Here is a 20207-nt window from a genome sequence, read left to right on the forward strand (position 1 = left end):
AAACACTACAACAACAGCAGCATCCCCTGGTGTACAGGAGGCAGAGGTTCCAACCTGCAATGCTACCAAGGAGAGGAATTACATGGTCTTTAGCCACATGAAAACCTGACATTGTATTATTTTCATTCTTTAACAATGTGCATATGGCCAGGCATTCTTCTCCAAAATAAGCCAGTTCCATCAATATCATTTTAAAAATTTGCTTCATCAAATAACTAGCCTTAAAAGCTCAGAGGATTTAGGAAAAAAAGCCTCATTCTGTGAAAGAAGTATAAAACATAATTGTACAATTAGAATTAAGCTTCATTTTGTACGTAGCAATGAGCAAATTGGGTTTGCTATTAAGTACATCAATCTCATATTGTGAAGACCTTTTTAACGCGGGTTGCTTCGGTATTGCACTACGCACTTTAAATAAAAAGGACTTCTTGGGCTTCTTATAGTGGAAAAGTACATACACACACCTAATATTAATCACTTCAGGGATCTCTTTTCCATTAGGCGCTGTGCCTAGTGCCTAGGGCCTACGAAAAAACAGGCACCCCCCCAAAAAAAAAAAAAAAAGTATAATTCGGATATAATTCAACGATTTTATTCCACCAATAAGCTGCTGATTTTTAAATACGGATTTCTAAGATAAATTGTTTCTTCGGGTTTTTTTGTTAGCACAGGTATTAATAATGTCGCCAAAGTTCGTGTTGCTAGTAAGTTAGTGTTGGAATATGTTCTGTAAAATAACATCAAAGCCAAATTTATAGAAACGTTTTTGAATTTGTTTATAAATTTAAACTTAGATTTAGCGCAAAGGCATTTTAATATGATTGATATAATGTAGTGGGGTCTCTGAATGACGAGCACCTAGTGCCTGCGAACACCAAATGAATATCGAAGAGCCTACGAACACGAGAAGACGGCTGTGTAATTTTTCAGTTAATAATGTGTATCCATTCTTTTAGTGCAATCAAAACAACCAATTCGTCACAACTATCTATAATTCACTTCATGAATTATAGTTGGTAGGGTTCAACTAGGCCCCTTAAATAGTTTATATCAGTGTCAGGCCAATTCTGAAAACAGTTAAACGCACAAATCATTCAGGTTTTATAGATACTATTGTGTTTTCATTTTCCGTTTGAAATAATCCATACTTTCTGTACAGCACTGTTTTATAGATACTATTGTGTTTTCATTTTCCGTTTGAAATAATCCATACGTTCTGTACAGCACTGTTTCTTAAATTGTGGGCCGCATAACTTATGAAAGTGCTCTATTGGACGACAACAGATTAAAGCTTTATTGTGGTAGGCAACAATCCCATAAAAACAGTTACGAGCTCGTACATAAAATGTCATATTAGAGCCCCCAAAGAACTATCTTGTCTGCCCATGTGTAATGAATGCTTCCATAAATTGTGTGTTCTCTGATCAATTTGAGTGTTCTGCTGGAAGAAAAACGAGTTTCTGGTGGGGGAGGGAATTTGAAACCTACTAAGTTAGCCACTGCGTGAAAAAATCCCCTAAAATTCCTCCCGTCATTGACAGGACTCGAATTCGGGCCTTTACCACCCCGTGTAAGGAGTACGATGATTTTAACTCTTGTGCTACCCGCGCAGATGAGCACGTATGTAGATCGTATTATATTTGTATGTAATGTGTAGCTTAATAGTATTAGTAATGGCAATTAATGATGCAAGGAAGCAAGCAAGTTTATTCAGCATCAGCCAGAAAAAAAAACTGTCTGTTCTCTCTAAAAAATTTTCCTTCCTTCAATTTATTGAAACTACTCACTTCTACAATACCAGACTGAAGTTTGTTCTAGAAATCAATTGCTCTCTGGGTGAAAGCAAATTTTCACAAATCTAGCTTGAATATTTTTTTGTCGTCCGTGGTGCCTACCTTAAATATAAAAGTGGTCCATATCTGAAAAAAAAAAAAAAAAAAAAAGTTGGGAAACTGCTCTATATGATTTAAATCTGTTGACTTCAGTGACAAACTTAAATGTCCTACCATTTCCTCGTGTCGATTTAAAACCCTGTGAACCCGATATTTGCCTTCTTGGAATACAGGAGTATCGTGTAAGGACCCGTCCTTACATTAATTAATATAAATGGTTAAATATTATGAGAATTTAACTGTAATACGAATAGTCGTTTTCTGGTAAAAACAACATCAGTTAAGTAGCACTGGAATTCAAAAATACCTTCCAGTCACTCCTTGTGTAGTTGTAGCTTGTTTGTATGGAAGTTCTTTGACGAGTCAGTGAAAGTAATATACCATGACAAATCCCCCATTAAGACAGAGGCAGATGCACCATAGTAAGGGCCAAGAGTGCTTAAGCTGACCCTCTTAAAGATTTCACGGTGAGACGCTATTAGAGGTAGGCGACGTCACCAGGTGTGCGCGCGTGAGGTCACGGGAGGAGCTGTGACGCTTCTCAGTTGACCTGAACTTCCGCTTCTCTTTCTGGATTGTTCTGGTATGTTCGAGGTCCACGGAAGTTGGGGCACAAAGAATAAAGAAGACCCGCCCACTGAAGAGGAGAGGAGACAAATGAGAACACAGGAAAAAGGATGTGCAGATCTCCTATTGGCCAGGAAGAAAATAGAGGGAATTTTGAGAGGGAGATTCTGAAGAAGTTCGTGGCTTTCTGGAAAAGTTTTCGTGAGATTCGGAAGAAGTTTTCGGAGGAGGCTGAAGAAGTTCACGGAGCGGTCTGGAGAATGAATTGAAGGAGTTGGAGAACGATACTAAGCAGAGCAGCAGTCTAGTTTGGGTGATAGCTGCAGACCTGAGGTAGATGGAAGCAGTGATAGAAATTCTGCATATCCCGACAGCCAGTAGGAATGTTCGCCTGTAAACATGGAAGCCATAGTGAGGAAGAATCACACCCTGAGAATTATATAGGCAAAGCCAGTCGAATGAGTGGTCGAACCATTGACCTACTCGAAAACCCCTCTATCCACGGAAGAAGAAATGCTGACCGGTAAAGAGTATGCGACACTGATTGATTCCAGCCGTGCAGTACCCGGTAGGGAAGCACCGTAATCACCGAGATCCCCAAAAGAGCGCCCCCGCATTCCAGTACCTGAATGACCGATATGAAAGGAATCCGAGCAGGGAGGAAAGTTCCAGGCCAAACACGTAAGTGCTAGAGAGTTTACCGACATAGGTGTACTTAATTTATTAAGGAGAGGACTTTAAGATAACTAGACATATATGGTTAAGGAGGGAGGTTTAAGTAATGAATAAAAGTGTTAGGTATTTAAGACGGACGTAGCCTATAATCTGAAGTGAAGCTCCTCATATTAATGCTTGCTGGAAGGAGAGGGTATAATAGATAACTAAGAATTGTTTAAAGTTGGGAAAGGTTTTTATAATATGTATGAAATTAAAGGTTGAAATTTCGATTTATTATGAGTTGATTTGTGGAGAGTATTTCTGATTTAAGTAGGGGCTAATTAATAAGTGATATATAACGGTATAGAGGATTATCTGTTCTAAAGGGTAATGTTAAATTGAATTGATTAATATTTCCTGTTGACCTGATTGCAGAAAGGGTGTCTGATTGAATAAATGCAATTTTCTTACAAATTGAGACACGAACTCTGAAGGTTTTTGTGAGCCAGTTCATTGGCTGGTAGTTGGTTTATTATACAGACTGTTCAGAAGAAGAGTGGGAAGAATCTATGTAAAGTGTATGACACGACCTATTGAAGTCCCTGTAAAGAACATGAAGAGACACCATGACATAATGAATAATAATGTGTATTAGAGTAGAATATCTGATGATGAAACAATTGAGCTTGAACAAGATATTTACACATATAAAGGTTAATGAAATAACAAGTCACCAGCTAAATATAGTTTGAATAACTGCTATTGCTAGTTTTTGTATGATATGTTAATAAACATTGTTTTATTTTATATTCATGTGTGGGAGTCTGTCATTCCGAAACTCAGCCAATCCTGTGGAGAAATACTTAAAATAATTAAGGTCCCCTACGAGTCAGGTAATCTTCTGAGAACAAACAAGTCAGATGCTAAGTGGGAGGATTGGACTACGGGGATATACATATAAAAAAGGGGATATAAGTAATAAAAAATTAAAATATTAATACAAAAGGAAGATATACAAAAAAAATAACCCCATAAGTAATAAACGTTACCCCGCCCCCCACAATTGGCGAGCGAAAGCCAGGATAATTCTGCACAACGGAAGGCTGAGTTCAGAACGACAGGAAAATAGATATACATGTATATATATGTAATCCAGTTGCTGAAACTGATAGAAAAAATTCAGCTGGCGAGCCAGAAAGCGTAAGTTAGAATTATATATGTATTACTGAGTTGATTATTGTTGAATGAATTTTAGATGGAACAGGTAAATAACGGTGGATTTTAGAGACAAGTATTGATTTAGCGTTGAACTGGAAATTATTATTTATGTACAATTGAATTAATTAGTGAGACCGGACAGGGAAACCTCAAGGATAGATAGGTAAAAATTAATAAGTTTTATAATTATTGGGTGTTGAAATTTTACTAATTGATTATTGATCAAGCAGGTAAATGTTAATGATAGATTGAATTGGATTATCTAATATAGTTAAAGAATTGTAGAAAGATTAATCGGCAGACATATTGATTAGTTAAAGTTGATAGCTAGAGATTAATAGATATAAAATAAAAATGCCAAGAAAGGGTAGGAAACGCGGTGAGGATTGCGAAAATTTTGGGGGCCACAGTGACGAACATGAAGGCCAAGAAAAACCAGAGGTGAGAATGGTAAGCGGGGTAGCAAAGGGGTCAGGACAAATCAAATACAGCAAGTATTTGAAACCATTTAAGGGGGAATCAGGTGAAAGAGTGGAAAAATTTATTCATAAATTAAAGCTAATTAAGGATAAGGAAGAGTTAAGCGATATGGATGTCATAACTATAGGGGAATTTAAATTAGAAGGACAGGCATTAGAAAAATACAGGCAGGCTACAGTGGCAGAAGAAATAGTAACGCTCCACAGATTCACTGAGACATTAAGAAAAATATTTGGGAAAAAGAATGACTTGTTAACAAGCATAGGAAAATTGGGGGGATACACGCAAACCACTCGCGAAACAGTAAGCGAATTCCACCAGCGCCTCCTAAATTTAAAACTAAATACAGAAACATCGGAATCGGAGAAACAGGCATTCGAAAAAATACTAACTGGGCAGTTCATCACAGGGCTCAGGCACAATTTTAAAAAAGAAGTACTAAGAAAAAATCCAGAAACATTAACAGACGCGTACACCCACTCATTAGAGGAAGAAAGGCTTGAGAACTTTAGCAAAAATACGGGGGCAAGGGAAATAAACGCAATGACCGACAGAAAGCAGCCTGAAACAGGAAAGGAATCGAGGGAGTGGGGAAGCGAAATCGAAGGGTTAGCTAAACATTTAAATAGCATCGAAAGAAAGATGGAGTGGATGATGGAAAGGCTCTCCTTAAGCAATGATGCTAGAGAAATTCAGCAACAAACGGAAGTGAAACAAAGATTGGGTATAGTTTCACGAACAAACGAGGGGGGAGACAAGGATGGCGGTCGTAAATGGTGTTATAGGTGCCAGAACACAGACCATTGGACCCGCGACTGCAAAGTAAGACGGGGCGCTAGCAATAACTGGGAAAGGGGAGAGTATTGGGAACGAGACAGGTACCCACACTTTAAAAACCCCAGAAACATGGACCAGCACAGGGAGGAAAGGCATTGCGCTAAACATGGTGAGTACAGGAATGAACGAGAGCGCATTAACAATGCCGTAGTTAAAAGACATAGATCTTTTAGACATGCCCGCTGGGAGAGGCAAGCATTACACTTAAACACAGCCAAAGGAAAAAAGATATCTTTAGGTGCTGTAAATGATAATGGCAGGAGAAACGACCTGTTATATGTAAAGGGCAGCTTAGGTGGGATACCAGGTAAATTTCTTGTGGACACAGGAGCCTCAAGGTCTATTTTAATGTGGGATTACCTCATCAGATATTGCAAAGGGTCAAATAAGGGAGATGTGAGATGTTGCCGCGAATTTCTTGTGGAGGGGGTAGGTGCTGGAGAAATTCACACCGATTATATTGTCAGAGACAAGGTAAGAATACAGGGGTGTGAAAACTTGGTGGCCCATTCATATTTTGTGGCAAACAGAATAAACAGTCGTCGACACGACGCAATACTAGGCACGGACCTGCTAAGGAAATTAAGAGCCAAGATAGATGTGAGAAATGGCCGCATTATATTCGGCAGTAATACCCAGGCGAGTCCAAAGGTAGACAGGAGGCGAAAGGCAGGCGGCAGAGCCCAGTATGAGCCAGAGAAAGGGGAAACTCCAAAGGAAGCTAGTGGGGAAGAATTAGAAGGGTGTAAGGCAAGCACAGATAATAAAGTTCTGGTTACACAAAACAAATGGGAATTAAATAAGAACACCAAAACAAATAGGAATAATGAGGGAAAGTGCCAAGAAAAGGGGAGGGTGTTACACGTGGGAGTTTTGGAAACGAGAGAAAGGGTCGATTTACATTCGGGAGAGAAAACACATGAAGGGGGAGAAAATGGCTGTGATGAGAAGGATCGCAAATTAAATGGAGCAACAGAAATTAAAGGAATCGAAGGATTGGGAAGTTACAGAACTGAAGCTTCCAGTGAGGAGAAGGCATACAAACTGAAGGAAATAAACAGGATGCAGCAAATGTATCTAGGAGCAGTATTCGACGAAAATATGGGATGGGAGTAAGTAATGAAGCTTAATATAAGTTTAAGTAATGTCTGGTATATGAGTGTAATTAGAAAGTATAGAAAGGCAATTAGAGGAGATTGGCTGTCAATTAAGTGGATCTGGGATAAAGGCATATCCGTCTGAGGAAAGAAAGAAAGAAAAAAATTTACATATGGAATATAAATTTTTTTAGGGGAAGAGGAATGCTATGTAAGGACCCGTCCTTACATTAATTAATATAAATGGTTAAATATTATGAGAATTTAACTGTAATACGAATAGTCGTTTTCTGGTAAAAACAACATCAGTTAAGTAGCACTGGAATTCAAAAATACCTTCCAGTCACTCCTTGTGTAGTTGTAGCTTGTTTGTATGGAAGTTCTTTGACGAGTCAGTGAAAGTAATATACCATGACAAATCCCCCATTAAGACAGAGGCAGATGCACCATAGTAAGGGCCAAGAGTGCTTAAGCTGACCCTCTTAAAGATTTCACGGTGAGACGCTATTAGAGGTAGGCGACGTCACCAGGTGTGCGCGCGTGAGGTCACGGGAGGAGCTGTGACGCTTCTCAGTTGACCTGAACTTCCGCTTCTCTTTCTGGATTGTTCTGGTATGTTCGAGGTCCACGGAAGTTGGGGCACAAAGAATAAAGAAGACCCGCCCACTGAAGAGGAGAGGAGACAAATGAGAACACAGGAAAAAGGATGTGCAGATCTCCTATTGGCCAGGAAGAAAATAGAGGGAATTTTGAGAGGGAGATTCTGAAGAAGTTCGTGGCTTTCTGGAAAAGTTTTCGTGAGATTCGGAAGAAGTTTTCGGAGGAGGCTGAAGAAGTTCACGGAGCGGTCTGGAGAATGAATTGAAGGAGTTGGAGAACGATACTAAGCAGAGCAGCAGTCTAGTTTGGGTGATAGCTGCAGACCTGAGGTAGATGGAAGCAGTGATAGAAATTCTGCATATCCCGACAGCCAGTAGGAATGTTCGCCTGTAAACATGGAAGCCATAGTGAGGAAGAATCACACCCTGAGAATTATATAGGCAAAGCCAGTCGAATGAGTGGTCGAACCATTGACCTACTCGAAAACCCCTCTATCCACGGAAGAAGAAATGCTGACCGGTAAAGAGTATGCGACACTGATTGATTCCAGCCGTGCAGTACCCGGTAGGGAAGCACCGTAATCACCGAGATCCCCAAAAGAGCGCCCCCGCATTCCAGTACCTGAATGACCGATATGAAAGGAATCCGAGCAGGGAGGAAAGTTCCAGGCCAAACACGTAAGTGCTAGAGAGTTTACCGACATAGGTGTACTTAATTTATTAAGGAGAGGACTTTAAGATAACTAGACATATATGGTTAAGGAGGGAGGTTTAAGTAATGAATAAAAGTGTTAGGTATTTAAGACGGACGTAGCCTATAATCTGAAGTGAAGCTCCTCATATTAATGCTTGCTGGAAGGAGAGGGTATAATAGATAACTAAGAATTGTTTAAAGTTGGGAAAGGTTTTTATAATATGTATGAAATTAAAGGTTGAAATTTCGATTTATTATGAGTTGATTTGTGGAGAGTATTTCTGATTTAAGTAGGGGCTAATTAATAAGTGATATATAACGGTATAGAGGATTATCTGTTCTAAAGGGTAATGTTAAATTGAATTGATTAATATTTCCTGTTGACCTGATTGCAGAAAGGGTGTCTGATTGAATAAATGCAATTTTCTTACAAATTGAGACACGAACTCTGAAGGTTTTTGTGAGCCAGTTCATTGGCTGGTAGTTGGTTTATTATACAGACTGTTCAGAAGAAGAGTGGGAAGAATCTATGTAAAGTGTATGACACGACCTATTGAAGTCCCTGTAAAGAACATGAAGAGACACCATGACATAATGAATAATAATGTGTATTAGAGTAGAATATCTGATGATGAAACAATTGAGCTTGAACAAGATATTTACACATATAAAGGTTAATGAAATAACAAGTCACCAGCTAAATATAGTTTGAATAACTGCTATTGCTAGTTTTTGTATGATATGTTAATAAACATTGTTTTATTTTATATTCATGTGTGGGAGTCTGTCATTCCGAAACTCAGCCAATCCTGTGGAGAAATACTTAAAATAATTAAGGTCCCCTACGAGTCAGGTAATCTTCTGAGAACAAACAAGTCAGATGCTAAGTGGGAGGATTGGACTACGGGGATATACATATAAAAAAGGGGATATAAGTAATAAAAAATTAAAATATTAATACAAAAGGAAGATATACAAAAAAAATAACCCCATAAGTAATAAACGTTACCCCGCCCCCCACAATCGAATGATGAGTGTTCCTCAGATGTTCTACAAAATACACAACCCGATCATCCAGAATATTTGTATAGCCAGCCTGATTTATCTTGATTGGTATTTCAAGTAGGGGGACTCAAGTCATAATAATTAAAACATCCCAGAGTATCACCGACCACCACTAGCTGTACGACATCTTACACACAGGCCAGATGAAATGCCTTGTTGGTTTTTCTGTGAACTCTGAACAAATTCAGCCACTTCTTCAGGATGTGCTTTTAAACTTGCCAAATATTATCACTCCTTTCTGCTACTCACTAATAAAATCTTTTTTTCCGCGCCTATTTTTTCATAACGGATATCTGTATATCCGTTATGAAAAAAGTTATAGTTATATATAGTTAATTTAATAGATTTTTAAATTTATTAAAATAATAGAGAATTGTACATTCATTTGAATAACAAATATTATGAATATTATTGAGAAGTTCATTTTTCTTGTGCAAGACCTTTTAAATGATTTAATAGTCTGGATACAAAGGTCGCCAAAGGAGATGCATGTCAAATATTAAAGTTGAATTCTGAAAACAGTATATATCTTGGAATAGTAATCTGTGGGAAGGGAGAATTTTGCTAAACATATGGTACTTTAATAAGACACATTGAAGGTATATTTTGTAATTAATGCTGTTCTAATTTGAATGTTTTTTTTTTTTTTGTTGTTATTTTTTTAACGTAGAGTAAAGCTGAGACCCCTGTGTAAGATGGAATTCTACCGATATCCCCTGGATAAGCAACAATGCAGACTTGAAATTGAAAGTAGTAAGTTATTTATTCATTATTCTTCTTCTCCATGTTAAAATCGATTACCAATTAATACCATAATTACAATGCAAAAGAAATTCTCAAAAAATAAATTTTAGACGTCTCAGCACATTATATCATGTAAGCTGTTATAACTCTGAAATCGAAAAGGGATCACCAAGACTTTGAGGGTTGTTGTTTTTGGAGCTTTTATACACAGACTTTTTTTCTAAGTCTATACGAATGTGTGTGTGTGTTCACAGGGCGATTTGCATGTTGTGCAGGCTGAAAAACCCGGAACAGCTCATGGGGAACCATACTCTCTCTGACTGACATGGACTAATTACAATCCCGACACCTGTAGAAATTCCTCCGATTATCAACAAGATTTGAACCCAGACTTCTCTGAACAAATGGCAAGCGGCGAAATGTTCAAAGCATCTATGAATATCTATGAATAAATCATTCGCTTTATTTGAGGAATATACAGTGGAAGGCTTATAATCTTGGTGTCAGCGATATTCCGGATTTAGCAGCACATCAAAACTGTTTCTGCTTGTTAGGTTTTCTTGGATATCAATGATATACAGTCGATTCCTGTTATTTGGGACACATCGGTACTAGCGCATTTTGGCCCGATTAAGCGGCTGCCCCAATTATCCGAAGTTTCACGTAAATAGTTAAAAATACAAAGCCCCCCTCCCCACCTTTACAATTAGTTTACCGTACAATCAAATCACGTTATGATGGAGTCACCATTGTAAGTACTGTTCACTATATGATGTGTAATAAGCGCCGGTCATTGTGATCACGTTTGTGAATTGAATTTTAATTCAATTAAACAGCGATTCTAATTATAATTAGCGAAAATAGGAGGAATATTATCGACAGGCTATAAAAGTAAAGATATATTAAGTACAAATTTACCCTTTATTACCTTACCAATTAAAAAATTAAATGATACGTGAAATTCTGAAGAATATACGTACTGTAATAATGTGTACATACTAATTAAAGTAGTTGACATTTCTGTTCACTGTCATTTGTGGGTGGGGGTTAAAATTTAAAACAGTAAAAAGATAAGCAATCATTAACAAAAAACACGACACACACAAATTGCAAGTAACACGATACGCGCAAGTGAGAAAGGAGTAACAAATTACGAAGCTTTAAAAATAGGAATGAAGAGAAGATTCTGAAAATTTATTTTTTTTTATATGATTGAAGATTCCATAGAAGTGTAAACGCATTTTACCATAATAACCCACAGAATTCCAGCTGTCGGTATTATCGCAAATTCAATAAGATCGAGTTTACTATGAGTTTATGATAGATTTCACTAACACAAAAGCCCAATAAACAGGTGACTGCTAATTGTTTTTATTGTTTTATGGTTGTGACCTCCAGAAATCCGACCGAACTACGTGGTATGGTCGGAGACAATCGTAGGGTAATCTTCAGTGCTGCGGTCTCCTGCCCCGATTAAACGGCATTTTGTCCCAATTAAGGGAAGTAAACCCTGGCTATTTTCTCGATTGGGCTCTGTTTTTTAAGATTTGCCCTAAATAAATGGCTGCGTTGATTAACCGGTGGCCCAAATAACCGGAATCCACTGTAGTTTCCCGGATGTAAGGCTCAAAATAACCCAGATCTTAGAAATCTTGGAATGACTAATAATAATCGGCTTAGATTTATCATCTCACATCAAGGAACTGATTCGTATAATGACACAAGACTAAGGCCGTGCCAAGACTTAAACTATCCGATGCAAATCGAAATACAGTATCGCTCTTTTCCACTACATGGAGAGGTTTCATTAATAATGTATTCCAACGGCCCCAAACTGTGTGCCTTGGCGTCCCAGTGCGCCGCAGCGAACTCGCAGGGGCTAAATTTAAAATATAAATTTTCGAGTGAAACACAGTGATACTCGACATCTGTCGGACACCGCGCGAACTACTAGCTCGAGGCAGTTCGCAGTTTCAACATTACTTATTAAGTTGTTTGGACCTACCTACTAAATAAACGGAATTGTTAGGTATTTCGTTTGGCCTAGGGGCGCCGTGAAAAAATAACTAAGATACTAAGGGCGCCGTGAACCGAGAGAGTTTGAGAACTTCTGATGTATTCGTTTTGCCGTCCTCCTACTCGATGAATATGCCCCATTATCTATTTATTTTAGGAGATTACTAAACAATACCTTTTATGTTATGCATTTTAGTGTGCACATTTGAATTAACCGTTGTTTAACCCCGCCTAACTCAGAATGGGTCACTCACTTCTCTTGTATTTTCTCAAGTAAACTCCACTGTCCCATTGTGGCAATCCCGGTGTATAAACAGGAAACTTATTTTGTATTTATTTATTTATTGCAGTTACCTTACTACTTTTTTTTTTTTTTTTTTTGCTTGAGTGTAGTATAAGTCAAAGAAGATATAAGGATGTTGTTTTTAAAATTTGTTTAAAAAAACAAAGGTTTTTATTAATTAAGGAAGCAAAGGTAACGGCAACCACAATAACTCTAATTCGGGTCTTTTCTGCACATTGTGGAGGCACTGTATGGAAGACACTACACTGACTCTTCATCTCATTAATTGTCTTGACACGATCAACCAATGGGGGACGGGAGGAAGAACTCCTATATTCATGACATTGAGGTTTAGTCCATTGTGCAATTCCAAGACTTTTTTTTTTTTGTAAGTCTTGTGTACTCTATAAAATAAATACGTTTTCAGTTTATACTCTGGAATGGTCACAGATTAAGATATACAGTATATACATTACCAAATTTTGCAGATTTTTCTGCATCCCACCAAGAAAAAACTGGGTGGGTGGCAGGAAATTTCAGTGAAACAATAATCGCATAAAAATAAAATATGATATAATATAATATGCAATAAGGGATAACTACTTTTTTGTTACTTTTATTTTTATTCTGGATGAGAAAAATCGAGAAGCCAAAACGTCTGTAAATATAACTTCTAAAATGATTGAGCACAGTTTTTTTTTTTTTTTTTTTTTTTGCAGTTTAGGTAGGTCCTATTATAAAAAAAAAGGATTGAGAAATACTGTATTACCACTTCTACATTAGTCACTCAGTTATGTCAGACCGGTTTGCCTGCTGCTTTGCATAGTTTCACTCGTTTCTGTGACTGGATGGGGTTCGTAAAGGGGACGTTGTTGTTGTAGTAGTATTTTAAACGCAATATTAGACTGTATATAATGTCTGCAAATTGCGCTTGTTCTGTGATCGATTTGCTGTTTGATGAACGAAAAACCCGAGTTTCCGGGAGTAAAAAACCATGCTGCCCTCACCCGAAACTGACTAACTCAGCCATTTTTATGAAAAATACCCATAAAAATTCCTCGCGACATTGACATAATTCGAACCCAGATTTTTTCCATCCGGTGTGGTGAGGACGGTAATAGAAACCCAAATTGGGTGGAAAGGCCTAGGTCATTTATTTATTTATTATTTTTTTTAATTTTTTTCCCACAAAGTGGCTCTACTACTCGGTCTCAGGCGAGGGCAGCATTTTTTTTTCCGAAAAAAAAAAAAAAAAAAAAAACCAAGTGCGCCCCCAGGGGTGCACTTTATTGTATTGGGGGGGGGGCGTTGTTGTTTTTATGAAGCAGTTTTTTAACAAAATATGGTCAAACCGTCCAACTAATCCAGGTATGAAACACATTTTATATCAATATTTGAAATTAAATGTTTTAATTTATAAAAGTATGCATACTCAGGAGCGGATTAAAGTCGGTTGAGGCCCCGGGCGCAGAAGAAAATATTGGGCCCCTTAAAAAAATGAGAGAGACAGGGAAAATAAAAATACATGTTAACCATTTTTTTAAATAAATAAAAAATATTATGTACTATTAATGTTTTATTTCCAATAAAATTTGAATATAATATATGTATATTATAATTAATAATAGCATAATAATAATCACAAAGTTTTGAACTAATAGTTGAACATATTAGTTCAACTATTAGTTGAACTAATATGTTCAACTAATTTGTTGGGGTTTTGCGTGGGCCCTTCAGAAGTCGGGGCCCAGGGCGCGCCCGGTGCGCCCGCCGTTAAATCCGCCTCTGTGCGTACTCATAGCTAAAGTTTTACGTTGCTTCCGAACCATGTGGCTGTAAACTCAAACCATAGTGCGCTTGCCTTGTAAAAATCGTTGCTTGCTGTTTATAACCTGAAGGCAAGAGATTTTTCCGGAAGGTAATTTTATTAAACATTTATTTACTCCATTAAATATTAAATATTTACTAATTATTAACATTAATCACAGAATCGGAGGAGCATCACAAACTAAATGCATTCTGCGTGGAGATATTGCTCCACAAACTAAATGTACTTTGTCTGAAGATCCAAGAGTGCAAGCTTTGCTTGAGAAGTATTTGCCGACTGTGCCTGCCATCTACCGAGAACAAAAGTAGAAAGAACTGCAGGAAGATCTGGACATGTAAGAAATTCAAAAATAAGAATAAGTGCTTAACTAAGATAAAAAATAGGAACAAGTGTAACCGTTTGTCAAGAAGTCTAGCAATCGTCGAACAGCAGATCAATTCTAAAGGTAATAGGCAAGCGAATGTAGAGATGGAAAACACCGACGAAGAGTATCTCCTGCATCAGCGGTGGGGACTCATACTATACCTGGGGCTTTAAACGGATATATATAGTATAATAAGAGCTATTATCTGCTCAGTATCTCCTATATTTTTTTGTTACTTTTAGTAAATAATACAGGGATTACCTTGATCTCTTTATAGGAAGGCTTCTTATCCAACTCTCTTAGTCCATCACGTAAATTAATTAAAATAAATGAATTCAATAAACTACATTTTAATGTGTTCCATAACAATAGCTACGACACCGACTTAATAACCCAGAATCACCGTCGAGGCCCCAACCCAACTCCAAAACTATCAACCGTGACGCAGCCATCAAAACATGATGTCAAATTTACTCATAGTAGAAAGAACAACTAAATAAGAAATACGTGAAGACAAATTTCTTCCTCCTTAAGTTAGACGGAAACTTTTCGATACTTCGTGGTTACAGGACGGAATGAAACTAAAAAATGCGTCAATGCGTAAGCATTTAAAAGAAATTTAGTCCTCATCATGCGTGATGAGGACTATATATATATATATATTTATATAGAAAATTAATGTTAGTAAATTAATAAGAGGAGTTTACCTCAATATAGTACGTGGAACACTTCCGTATGATACCCTCCAGAAATTAAAACGGAAAAAACGAAAAAATCGACAACTTACCGGTACATTAAAGTAAAATATAAATAATTAAAGTAAAATATAAATAATTAAATAATCAATTTAACACAATTCAAAATCAATTCAAAACAATTAAAATTCAAATTAACGCAATTAAAAGAATCTAACGAAAATATTCAAAACGATTTTCCTTCCTGAAGCTGACAATGCTTTTCGACCGACTGTCGTGATCACAGGAATGAAAATTACCGAATCAGGCTAAACCTGCAACTTAAATAGTGATTATGTGTCTTCGCGCATGCGCGTAAAGGTCCACGCATCGGAGATCAAATATGGCCGCCGAACATTAACAGAATTCTCGTGTAATTTAATTTCAACTGTTTCTGCAATTAATAGTCGCGTATAATTACGTTGAACGTTAAGTATTTTGGCCTCGTTAAATAAAAAAGTATGTTTTTCGTTAATGGCATGAAAGGCTAATTCTGACGCTGCTGAACGAGAAGCACGAACAGAGGCTTCGTGTTGATTTACACGGATATTAAGAGAAAACCGCGTCGAACCCTGATAAGACGAGTCGCAATCACCGCAAGAAATGTTGTATACTAGATCATTAATTTGTGTTGCGAACGCCGAAAGAACCGAGCGATTGTTCAGTATAGTGTGTAACTTCCGTATAGGCCTAGCTATAATTTTAAATTCGGTATCTTTAAAGAATCTGTTAAGCTGTTTGTGCCACTATTCAACATATGGGACAGAAATAAAGTATTTTTTGATATTACTATTGTTGATTGGTGCAGTATTTTGTATCCTATCCTTAGCTTGTACCCTAATTCGATTTATTGTGTTAATGGGATAACCCCTGTTCAAGAATCTGCTAGTTAATATTTGTATTTCTGAGTCTAAAGCAGAATCCGTCGTTGAATATTTATAGGCATTTAGAAATTGATTAAAGATAATCGATCTTTTGTAGGTGAACGGGTGGTAGCTATTATAATGTAGAAGCATACCGGTGTTTGTGGGTTTTCGATAGATGCTAAATTGTATTTTGTTCGAGTCCCGGGTAAGCGTGAAATTTAGAAAGTTTAATGACTTAGTATCCGTATCTTCCCTTTCCAATGTAAATTTGAGTCTAGAATGAATATTATTAAACGAATGTAAAATGTCTTGGATAGTACTACTATCGGTAATAACTAGAACATCGTCTAAATACCTCCCATAGTATGTGATACGGGGACGAAAAGGTGTCAAATGTATCTGCTCAATCGTTGAGAGATAGATCTCTGACATTAAGCCACTCAGGCTCAAACCCATTGGTAATCCAAAAATTTGTTTGTACACCTTGTCTCGAAAGGTGATGTAGTTAGCCTCGACTAATAGTTTAATTAAGTGAAAAATCTCCTTTATAGGCAGCTTCGTATAATTAATCGGTGTCGAGTTTTTATTTAACATATCCCAAATAATATCTAATGTGTATTCAACGTTTACATTCGTATATAATGAGGTAACATCTAATGAGAATAAATTGTCATTGTCGCCGAGTCTACAGTCTTTAAGATTATTAAATAATGTATCGTAATTCTTAATCCCAAATTGTATAACCTGTCTAAAAGGTTTTATAATGTTATATACATGTGTGGCTAAGGCTGAAAATGCCGAGTTCCTGTAGGAAACAATAGGTCGAATCGGAAATCCAGGCTTGTGTAATTTTACCTGACCAAAAAGTGCAGGAATATTGTATGTTCTGGACTTCAATTCCTTCAACTGAACCATAGTAATGTAGTCGTTTTTACGATATGTGGTTAACATTTTATTGTATTGATTTACCAAATTGGTAAACAGTGTCGGGTCCACTTCACAATAAGTGGAGGTATCAGATACAACTGAATCTAACTTATTAATATAATCATGTTTATCTAGTATTACCACTGTATCTCCTTTATCTGCCCTCTGTATAATAATGTCCTTATTTTCTCGAAGTTCTCGTAAAGCTGAACTGTCATGTGTATTCAATTTAGGAAGTCGCGTTTCTTTTATGTTATTCACTACTTGGTTAACTTGTTGAATAAATACATCTTTTTGTGGAACACTACGAAGTCCAAATTCAATATCAATTACGCATTGTTTTTTTGGCAGCTTTCGAGGTGGTAAATTATAATTTAATCCTTTGGATAAAAGTGAAATCTGGTCCTGCGATAGTGTACACGAGGAAAGATTTGTAACCTGTTGATATGTCGGTTCGTTGGATACTGGGTGAGGGGGTGTTCGTGAACTAGCCGACATATTCTGTGGTAGTGCGTTATGTGTCTGTGGGGGGGATGTCACCCAACTCGTGTGAACTTGGTCGCAAGCTCGCGACAATGTGTTAGAATTCGTATGAACGTGTCTTGAACTATTCGATAATGTTTGCAACTTATTAACGTGTCTGTTTTTTATTTCTGAGGATTGTGCTTCCCGTCGCAAATCTATGGAGGTCTTCAATACAGACCAATCGTTCGGATGTAGATAATTTTTTAATTTATCGCGAAGCTTCCTAACCTGGGAAAGGTATTTTTGTTTATCCGAATATCGAGATTTTAAGGCAAGCTTAACAATATTACGTGATGTCGCCAGTGATATTGAACAGTGGCACAAACAGCTTAACAGATTCTTTAAAGATACCGAATTTAAAATTATAGCTAGGCCTATACGGAAGTTACACACTATATTGAACAATCGCTCGGTTCTTTCGGCGTTCGCAACACAAATTAATGATCTAGTATACAACATTTCTTGCGGTGATTGCGACTAGTCTTATCAGGGTTCGACGCGGTTTTCTCTTAATATCCGTGTAAATCAACACGAAGCCTCTGTTCGTGCTTCTCGTTCAGCAGCGTCAGAATTAGCCTTTCATGCCATTAACGAAAAACATACTTTTTTTATTTAACGAGGCCAAAATACTTAACGTTCAACGTAATTATACGCGACTATTAATTGCAGAAACCGTTGAAATTAAATTACACGAGAATTCTGTTAATGTTCGGCGGCCATATTTGATCTCCGATGCGTGGACCTTTACGCGCATGCGCGAAGACACATAATCACTATTTAAGTTGCAGGTTTAGCCTGATTCGGTAATTTTCATTCCTGTGATCACGACAGTCGGTCGAAAAGCATTGTCAGCTTCAGGAAGGAAAATCGTTTTGAATATTTTCGTTAGATTCTTTTAATTGCGTTAATTTGAATTTTAATTGTTTTGAATTGATTTTGAATTGTGTTAAATTGATTATTTAATTATTTATATTTTACTTTAATGTACCGGTAAGTTGTCGATTTTTTCGTTTTTTCCGTTTTAATTTCTGGAGGGTATCATACGGAAGTGTTCCACGTACTATATTGAGGTAAACTCCTCTTATTAATTTACTAACATTATTATCAACGTAGAACATATTGAGTATTACAGCTCTGATTCATACTATCTAATATAGAAAATTAATAAATATCTTATGTAAAGTAAACTAAACAATAACTAATTAATGCCATCTATACATATCTAGATAGAACGTTACATCAGTCTTATTATATATTTTTTGTATAGTTTAAGTACAATTAGTAAAATAGGTAAGATATATTTCATATAGGATAAGCTGGTAGCTACTTAACCCTATAATATCCATAACTGGTCCACGAGGCCAAACCTAGTAAAGGATGATCATTACTCAAAGTAAAAGTAAAAATAAAACAATTAATAAACATAATAATAATATATATCAAGTCAATTATAGGTAATAGGACACATTGAAAGGGACTTTATCTAGGGCTAACCCTTTCAATATGTCCCCCTACAATTAACCCGGCTATCAGTTTCTGATATCATCTGCCTGTTTAACACGGTCAAAAGGTAATTTATGCGATAAATGGATAAGTATAATTAAAGTTAGAAAATAATTTCGTTGTTAACAGGCTGGGAAAAAAAAAAAAAAAAAAAATATATATATATATATATATATATATATATATATATATAGGGGCGTCTCAAAAAATGTATCCACTCTTTGAATATTTATTAATACAGTTTCAATTCAGTTACATCCAAGATTTATAATTCAAATTAAAGAGGACAGATGTGTAATTATTTTGAGCTATCGCAAGTGTTCAGACGGGTAGCCATTCTGGTGCAGACACCGATGACAGCGTAGTTCTACAGAGTTGCAAACATCATGAAACAGTTCATTTGGAATATGGGCGCATTCTCTTTCAATGGCTGTTTTCATTTTAACGATTGTTACCGGTTTTGCGCGATAAACATTATCTTTTAGGTATCCCCATAAGAAAAAGTCCAGTGGCGTGAGGTCTGGTGAACGTGGGGGATATTCAATGCTACCTCTTCGCCCAATCCATATGTTCGGCAAATTTTCATGAAAAAGCCCCTAACATCACGATGGTAGTGGGGATGCGCTCCATCCTGCTGGAAATAAAAGTCCTCCTCATCCACAAACATCTCGCAAACGTGTGGCATGACGGAATCCTGCAGCAGGTTCAAATAAACGGCACCAGTTACAGTCTTGTCAAAAAAGAATGGTCCAGTTGGGCCCAACGCTGACAATTCACACCTGTAACCCCTGGTAAGTTCACATGGCGTGTCTCCGTAACATACGGGTTCTCAGTTGCCCAGTAGCTGCAATTGTGGCGATTAATTGAGCCGTTTAACTTAAATGTAGCCTCATCACTCCAAAGAACCTTGTTTGGAAACTGTGGGTCCTCTGCACATTTTGACAGGTATCACTCACAGAATTTAACTCTTCGGTCAGGATCGTCTTTATTGAGGGCATGCACCAATATTGGAATATAACTTTTTCATTGTCTGCGCTTCAAAATGCGATGAAAGCTATCTTTTGAAATGCCTATCTCGCGAGCCGCTTGCCGAATAGATTTCCTTGGGGAACGTTGGTATGTTTCCATTACCGTTTCTTCTCTTTTTGGGCTTGTGAACATCCGCGGTCTTCCAGAACGATGCTTGTCGACGTCTTGAACAGTAACTTCTGCTTCAAACTTATGTCTAATGCGAGCAATGGTGAGCCGCGTTGGTGAATCTCTTTCAAACTATCTTCTGAAACATCTTTGCACTTCCACTACGTTCTCTCA

The 20207-nt window shown here is 37.0% G+C and overlaps 1 protein-coding gene across 1 annotated transcript in view; it reads left to right on the forward strand.

The window, feature by feature from the left end:
• Window positions 1–20207, forward strand: part of LOC150074910 (glycine receptor subunit alpha-1-like) — a 188716-nt gene that overhangs the window by 127868 nt on the left and 40641 nt on the right. Inside the window, exon 7 of the mRNA XM_090389380.1 lies at window positions 9777–9859. Coding sequence (XP_090245506.1) covers window positions 9777–9859 — 83 coding nt within the window. The remainder of the gene's footprint in view (window positions 1–9776; window positions 9860–20207) is intronic.

This window comes from Mastigoproctus giganteus, unplaced genomic scaffold (assembly GCF_048544385.1).
Source record: "Mastigoproctus giganteus isolate SK-2022 unplaced genomic scaffold, ASM4854438v1 scaffold_15, whole genome shotgun sequence".
Classification (NCBI taxonomy): Eukaryota; Metazoa; Arthropoda; class Arachnida; order Uropygi; family Thelyphonidae; genus Mastigoproctus; species Mastigoproctus giganteus.